This window comes from Octopus bimaculoides, chromosome 1, assembly GCF_001194135.2.
Source record: "Octopus bimaculoides isolate UCB-OBI-ISO-001 chromosome 1, ASM119413v2, whole genome shotgun sequence".
In the NCBI taxonomy this organism is placed as follows: domain Eukaryota; kingdom Metazoa; phylum Mollusca; class Cephalopoda; order Octopoda; family Octopodidae; genus Octopus; species Octopus bimaculoides.
The window spans coordinates 58426681-58435367 of NC_068981.1; the positions used below are offsets into that span (position 1 = coordinate 58426681).

General features: G+C 34.7%; 1 protein-coding gene across 1 annotated transcript in view; it reads left to right on the plus strand.

Annotated features, from left to right (window-relative positions):
* Window positions 1-911: 911 nt before the first annotated feature.
* The window catches only part of LOC106881379 (transcription elongation factor SPT6), a 42778-nt gene continuing 35002 nt past the window's right edge, over window positions 912-8687 (plus strand). The window contains exons 1-6 of the mRNA XM_014931746.2: window positions 912-1062; window positions 1595-1754; window positions 3098-3285; window positions 6405-6639; window positions 7588-7669; window positions 8171-8270. Coding sequence (XP_014787232.1) covers window positions 1607-1754; window positions 3098-3285; window positions 6405-6639; window positions 7588-7669; window positions 8171-8270 — 753 coding nt within the window. The 5' untranslated portion in view covers window positions 912-1062; window positions 1595-1606. The remainder of the gene's footprint in view (window positions 1063-1594; window positions 1755-3097; window positions 3286-6404; window positions 6640-7587; window positions 7670-8170; window positions 8271-8687) is intronic.

Sequence of the window (8687 nt, forward strand, 5' to 3'; positions counted from 1 at the left end):
TCAGTACCCAAGAAACTAGCAATGTGAAAAACTCTGCAATTCTGAAGGAGTCTCTAGCAGCCACCTACAAGAGCGTGTCTATCTCCTTTGTCATGCAACCAGTATTGAAATACGAAGTCCAGCAAGGCAGCTCAAGACGTTGGTACCAGGAACTAACAATGCAAAGTCCATGGCTTTTGGCAAAGTACAGGAGCATCACATTTTCTTTTCTAGTACTGGATCCTGCATGGCTGACAACGCTCTCGCATCCAGTTCTATCAACCCCAGTCAATGCACTGAAATCTCTGTACACTCAGCTGTACTCTATTTTGGAGAGTATTTAACAGGGACACGTCCTTGAGTAAGAGGGATGAATGAAGAAAAATAAAAACTTTTTGAATTTTCTTTCTCAGATTTACATTCTTCTAGATTAAAACGTATTTCAGAAAAAAAAAAACAAGACAGAAGAAAGCGAAAAATTGACGACCTATTGAATACTCTAAAATAAGGATGGTTAAAAACATTTTATTTATTATTTATTCTGCAGAATTGTAATCGTCGATGTTCAAAATTTAGAAATTTGCGGAGAACAGAAAAAAAGGTTGAAACATTACTGTGAAAAACTACGAGAGGAGTGTTTATTCCAAAATTCAATCTATGCACTTTTTTAACTGATGCTGAACTCAATGGTCAAGAAAACATGACTGACATTCAAGAAGAATCATTAATAACATTATTCTATCGTTTGCTTATTTAGAGCCACCGACAGCAGAATAGCAAATTCATTCTTCAAATATTATTTTCTGTCTATCATAAATTGTTTAGCTTGTAAAATATAAAAATAAATCTGTATATATCTAGAATTAATCATTAAGTTTTGATAGTTGAATATTATGTTATTTGTTTACTCATAATATACGAAAATAAATTTTATGCGATTTACGTTTTTCAGCATTTCTAACGTTGTCGCCATGTTCAACACTATTATGAACACTGCAACTAAGTTTGTGTCCTACATCTAATTTGATGACAAATTCCTGTTTAGTTTAGAGTTTTTAATTTTCTGTATTATTTTTCTAACTTGTAAGTGGAATTTCGTTTAAACATACTATATCCATGTGTCTTTTGCTTCTATTATTAATATTGCCCTTATCTATTCCTACGAGGAAAACATTTTAGTCTTGCCTTATGTTAAATAAATCCTTGTTTTAGAAGGTTTTAAACTTTTTCCTTCTATTCATTATAATGATCGAATTTTATAAATAATTTTGTAAAACCAATGTTAAATTTGTGTTAGTATTTTTTGAATACTCGATTTTATTGGTATTTTTTTTAGTGAAAACTTCTTTTTGTTATACGTATACTTAATTCCGTTTGGATAATTTTTCGTTTTCTTTTAAGTTAACATCAAAAGGTTTTATCTTTTATCATTTCCATGTTTAGATAATGAATAAGACTATATCAAGAATCAAGTTTTTAGCTGATGTAAACTTCATTATATTTTAATCGCTTGAATTGTTTTTTTTTTTTGAAAGCATAAACACCACCCATCTCTCCTTCCACTAACTTATCTGTGGTTTCAAGGCTATCATTATTTGTTTTGTTTTATTTTTAGCACGAGTCAAAAATGGACTTTTTTGAACAAGAAGCTGAAGTTTCTTCAGATTCTGATGATAGTTCATTATCTGACTCTATTGAGATTAAAAAGAAAAAGAAAGAAGTCGTTCGTAAGAAAAGAACAATTGACGACGATGATGAGGAGGAAGAAGAAGATGGTAAGTTTAATAAGATAGAAATATAAAATCCTTACATTAAATACGTTAACCTCTAATATTTAATTCACCTGATTATTTTTTATACCACAAAGATATAAGAAATTACTAGGCTAGTGGCTCATCACTGATTAGCTCATTGATACTGGTGTTCTATTTAAAACATTATTTCTTAAGAGCTACTTATATTGAAAATATTTTAAATCAAGTGCATGTTTTTGTAAAAAGAAGTACTACCCCTATGATCGTTAGATGCTCCACTGGTTGCTAAACGTTTGTTGTTAGCTTGTTCGTAGCTGTTCCATTATGTATTTTTCTGCTATTCACTATTTTTTATATTTACTGACTAGGTTAGTTAATTTGCGAGAATAATTGAGTAATAATGTTCGAATTTACGTGTCTAATATTATTAAGGTAAACAAGAGAGTTCCGTAGAAAAAGATGTCGAGGTGGTATGGTTTTGATAAGTAATGGAAATGACACAATTGGAAAATTTAGTTAAGAAAAGCGGTTGAAGTAGTAGCTGAAAAAAAAAACGGTAAATGTTTGTAGATTATTAGTGAGGAAAGGATTCTTATCAAGTGAAAGGATTTTAGGTATTGTCCACATGTTTTTGAGCTAGCTATGTTTTCCATCTAGGCGCAGACATGGTTGTGTAGTAAGAAGCTTGCTTCCCAACCACACATGGTTCCAGGTTCAGTCTCACTGTGTTGTTGCACCTTAGGCAAGTGTCTTCTATTGTAGCCTCGGGCCAACCAAAGCCTTGTGAGTGGATTTGGTAGACGGAAACTGAAAGAAGCCTGTCGTATATATGTGTGTGTGTGTGTCTTTGTATCTGTCCCACATCACCACTTGAGAACCGGTGTTGGTGTGGTTACGTCCCCGTAACGTAGCGGTTCAGCAAAAGAAACCGATAGAATAAGTACTAGGCCTAAAAAATAAGTCCTGGGGTTTATTTTTTCGACTGAAATAAGTAAATGAGTAATATTCTAAAGCATATTTCCTCTTTGTAAATGGTTCATAACAGTTCATCTAAAAGATGTAAGTAAAGTAGTCCTTGCCAGGATTTGACCTCAAAACTTAAAGAATATAATACTGCAAGATATTTAATCTGCTTATTTTGCTTGGAAAGGTATCTTATTAAAAGTTGTGTTAGTAGCAGTAATTATCCATTTGGAATTATAATTGCTATAAATGAAAGATTATTGGAAAAGTACTGTGGACTATGCTATTAGAAGCAGAATTGAGCTGTTAAATTCATCAAAGGCACCTAAATATTATGTATTTAATATTCCAGATTCTTAATTTAAAGACTGTGTTTAAAATATTTTTTGTCTTTCTTGTAGATGAAGAAAAGTTAGCTGAAGAAATGAAAGATTTGATTAATGACGATGTTGAAGAAGAAGAGAGTGATGATAACGATAGTGTAACTGGCAAACGGAAACATGACTCAGATATAGAAGATGACGATCAACTTGAAGAAGATGATTACGATCTTATTGAAGAGAATTTGGGTATTAAAGTTTCAAGAAAGGTAAGTTTTTTATATACTTGCGTATATGGCCATATACAGGTATGGACAGACAATTAAGAAGTTTGCTTCGCAATTATGAGGTTCCATTCTCTGGGCAGTTGTCTTTTCCCTAACCTTAGGTTAACAAGCTTTGTGAATAAAACTGTGTAAACATCTCACATAGACTGTTCCTGAAGTTCAAAAAACTATTTGCCAGATACAATGTCTTGAGAGTGAAAATGGGAATTATATTAAGGATGTGTCTGTTGGACCATTTAGCCATTCACACATTGTGTTTTGTTGCTAGATACTATTTTTGTAACAATCTTTATGAAATAAATCTGTTATTTCCTTTTAGACAGTTCTATGTAGGAACTTCATAGTCAGTTTTGACCATGCTTTTGCACATGTACATGCAGGCTTGGGTGAGAATTTTTTTGAGGAAGACTAGTAGTTGTCCATCTATTCAGGTCCTCCCATCCCACACACTGATTTTTATTTATGGGAAGGGTTGCCAACTTGAACCAATACAGCTTGCCATCTGTGTCATCACAGGCATGCTGGAAGAGATGTCACAAAGCATCTCACCTGACCTTTTAATTTAAAGAGATTATATATAAACAGAAATGAATTAAAATTATTAAAATGTTTAATTGTTTGACGAAGTTTTAGATGATAGATTCATGTCCACTCTTTCATATTAAATTCGTAACTAAGAAATACCTGAGGGGACATGGTGATGGAAGAGAGATAATGTGCTAGGTTAGGATTGGTGATCAATGTAAGAATGAAAGATAGATAACAAGTGAAATGGTTTGTTGCATTAAGAGATGTGGTATCAGGGAAAAGCTGATGAAGTATGCAGTTCTGTTCACATTTAATTTCTATAGCAGAATAGTGCAGTTAGGGAGATGATGAAAATTACAGTTGTGCATATCTTTACACATAGTGCTTTCAGAATCTTAGTTTTACTGAGGTAGGTGAATTTCTTCATGAACTGCATTTTGCCAATCATCCCAGTATTTTGATCAGATAGCCAAAAGGGAAGGTAGGAGACAGATATATATAACCAAGGGAGTAGCAGAAAAGAAGTTTGCCAATGTTCAGTGATGTGAAGACCAAAGAACTGAAGTATTTCAGATTGCAAAACAGTGTGATGAGAGAAAAACGTGATGTCATAGAGAAATGTGTCTGCATGGATAATGGTGCCCTTGCGTTTAATGATTCTACAAAGAAAGAGGTTTGGAGATGCCATTAAGACTGCTGAATGTGGAGAATGAATGGGAGGAAGAGAGTCTGCCAAAGGTTGACCCAATTGAGGGACCATCTACCTGGTAGATAAAGCAATTAAGGATATGAGGACAGGGAAAGCACCTGGCCCATCAGGAATCACTGCTGAGATGCTTAAAATATCAGGTGGTGTGGGTTGTGGTCTTGTCACCCGCATCGTAAATCAGGTAGTTCATGGAGGAGTCATACCCAATGACTGGTACAGCAGCACCATAGTCAGCTGCTACAAGGATAAAGGTGATGCTTTAGATAGAAATAACTATAGGATTATCAAATTATTGGATCATGTGATGAAAGTTACAGAGAGGGTCATAGCCCAACTAATTAGGGAGAGAGTTAGCCTAGATGAGATGCAGTTTGGTTTTGTGCCAGACAGAAGCACTACTGATGCTATATTTCTGGTAAGGCAACTGCAGGAGAAATATCTAGCCAAATATAAAACTCTGTACTTGGCTTTGGTTGATTTGGAGATAGCGTTTGATAGGGTTCCCCCTTCCCTTATCTGGTGGTCAATATGGAAACTGGAGATAGACAAGTCATTGGTACGAGCTGTACAGGGCTGTCAGTAAAGTGAGAGTTGGCAATGAGTATAGTGAGGAATTCCGAGTAGAAATAGGGGTTCACCAAGGATCAGTCCCCTCTTATTCATTTTGTCTTCCAGGCAATAACAGGAATTCAAGATTGGCTGCCCCTAGGAGTTCGTCTATGCTGATGACCTTGCCTTAATAGTCAAATCACTGCCAGAACTAGAGACGAAGTTTAGGGTGTGGAAGCAAGGTCTAGAATCGAAGGGCCTTAGAGTCAACCTAGCAAAAACCAAAGCCTTAGTAAGTAGGAAGGCTGACAAATCACAAACCCCTGCTTGATCTGTAGAAAAGGCATGAGGAGAAACTCTATACAATGTACATGGTGTAAGCTATGGACACATAAAAGGTGCAGCAATATCAAAGGAAGGTTAAACGAGAAAATAGTTTTTGTGTGTGGCAGATGCACAGGGGCAATAAACACTGAAGATGTACACAAAACAGATTCCATCACATGCCAGGGGAAGAAACAAGAAGGAGTTAATATCTTCCACTACCTAGGCGACCAAGTCTGTAGTGGGGGTGGTTGCTCTGAGAGTGTAGCAGCTAGAATACAAATAGCCTGGGCAAAGTTCAGGGAGCTCCTACCTCTGTGGCAAGTGTCGTGTGACTGGCTCCGGTGCCAGTGGCACATAAAAAACACCAACTGAACATAGCCAGTGCCAGTACCCCCTGACTGGCTCCCGTGCTGGTGGCACATCAAAAGCACTATTCGAATGTGATCGATGCCAGTGCCCCCTAACTGGCTCCTGTGCCGGTGGCACATAAAGTGCACCCACTACACTCTTGGAGTGGTTGGCGTTAAGGGCATCCAGCTGTAGAAACATTGCCAGATCAGATTGGAGCCATGCCAGCATGGAAAACGGACGTTAGACGATGATGATAGGCTCAAATATTTTTGACAAAAGTTAATCAGACATTCAGTTATCCTGCAAGCATTTTCACATTCATAAATTGAGGTTTCCATTGACATATAACAGCAATCCTCTTTTTATCAGTGATCTTTTGACTGCCAGTCACTGTGAATCCTATGCATATGTTAGGATTGAATTCCTTATACTTTGTCTTGAACTATGTTTCCAAGAAGTCTTAAAACTGATTACCTCCCACTTTTCTTTGGCAACAATTATTGTTTTTCTTTAAATATTATCTAGCAAATCCAAATACATCTTTGAATGATGTCTGATTTTGAAATTGTAGACTTATGTTGAACTTTTATAATGGACAAAAATGAGAATTTACTAATAGTAATTTTTGGTGTTGCAGCAAAAACGTAAGCGTATTCGAGTTGCATCAGATGATGATGATAGTGACCGTGAAGATGAAGAAAGCAAAACTGATGCTCAAATGCGAGAAATTGCAAACACATTATTTGATGATGATGAAGAGGAAGAGGAGGATGCTGCAGAAGATAGTGCAGTGCCTGCTAGCGAACGAGAAGAAGAGCCAAAGAAAGATGACCTTGCACTTGATATTGAAGGTTCAGATGAAGAAGAATCAGGTATTTTTTTGTTTTTAAGCTGACTTTTAACTTGAATTTATATTAATTTTAAGATATAAGGTCACTTTCATGTTTCACTTTCTGATAAAGATCAGAATTTAAAAATGGCTTTTGTCCAGCTGTCAACTGAAATTTCTGATTATTTATATCATCAAATTTTATTATTTTTTGTTTTGAATTCTTAAAAAAATTTTCATCAATTTTTTAATGTCTCTTCAAAACATTTTAGCAGAGGAATGACGTTTTAAAAAGTTTTTAGCTAAGAAACTAGTGTGTACATGGTACAAACATTTGTATTTATTGTAAATGGCTGACTGCCAGCCATCAATTAATGTATACCATTATGCATTTGGACTGAAAGTAACAATCTGTACCATTTATCAGTTCTAGTTACTTTCTGGATCCTTGGATGTTGAATTTCAAGTAGTGTATTGCTTCTACTCACATGCCTCATGAACCCAATTTCTAAGCATGTCACTACAGTAATATAGATAAAACATTCGTCAATGGGCACAGTGCTTGCTATATAACTTAACATTGCAAAAATTGCAATGGAATCCTCAGTGAACCAGGATTTAATTTCCTGTAGATCTGTCTTCCTAATAGGTCTATATTTTCTGTTGACAGTGTCAGTTCAACCATCGAAAATTCATGATGCACTTTGCAGAAGTTTTATTTTGAAATATTAAAATCCTTTATCAAGTTCAGTAATTTTTTAATCATTGAAGAGAATCTCAAGCTCAAATTATATGGAATGTGTAAATGGTGTAACCTTATTAATTTTTTTAAGCAATGCTTCAACATATAATTAGGTTATTATTACAAAGAACATAAGAAATGTATGTTTATAATTACATATGAATATTTGTTTGAATCTAATGCCATTAAAATATAATCTTTATAAAGAAAAAGCATTTTGTAATAAGCTAATTGTTTTTTCTTTTAAAGATATTGATGATTTTATTGTTGATGATGAAGGCCAGCCAATTAGTAAAGGAAAGAAGAAAAAGCCTGTTATACACACAGACAAGTAAGTCTTTTAGATATATATTTTCTAGTTATCAGTAAAATTTTAATGTAAAAGGATTTAAAGAAAACAAAACCATTTAGTATTCTCTGAATTTTTTTGCTGTGGCTGGGCTGGAGCACAGGTTTTAGTTGATCGCATCAATCCTGGTGCTTAATACAGTGAATCGCTAAGTTTTTAGACATGAAGGGACGCAACTCGACATACAGTGAACTAACATGCAGGCATACGAGCACACGCAAACACGACTTTTTTCTGTAGTTTTCATTTATCAAATTGCACTTAGGAAGCATTAGTCAACCTGACACTACAATAAACACTTAATGTACCACTCAGAGGGATTGAATCCAGAGATTTAATAAATTATTACCTGGGTATCTTGTAAAAAAAATTGTGCAAATTTTACACCAATTGATTAATAATGTTAGCCAAATAAATGCTTTTTAGTAATCGAAACCATTTTCCGCTTCCAAATTTATTATAAATTTTTAAATTCTTTTTCAGATCTTTGCAAATTGCACAAGATATTTTTGGTGTTGATTTTGACTTTGCTGATTTAGATAAATATGATGAAGAAGAAGATGAAGAAGACTATGAAGATGAGGTATGCTTTCTCAAAATAACTTTATGGGTCGTCTGCAAAGTTAGTGCACTTTCCAACAAAGAGAAATTTTGTTGGCATATTTTTTTAGAATTTTCATTCAGTTGTCAAATTTTTGTTGCATAAAATTAAACAGGATATTCAAATAAAAAGATTAGACCTTTCACTTTGAAATATCTTCAGCTATTCTTGAATAAAATTAGAAATTATTCCAAAATTTGCACAAAGTGTAGGAGTGGCTGTGTGGATAGTGTAGGAGTGGCCATGTGGTAAGTAGCTTGCTTACGAACCAATTGGTGCCGGGTTCAGTCCCATTGCGTGGCACCTTGGGCAAGTGTCTTCTACTATAGCCTCGGGCCAACCAAAGCCTTGTGAGTGGATTTGGTAGACAGAAACTGAAAGAAACTTGTATATATATAT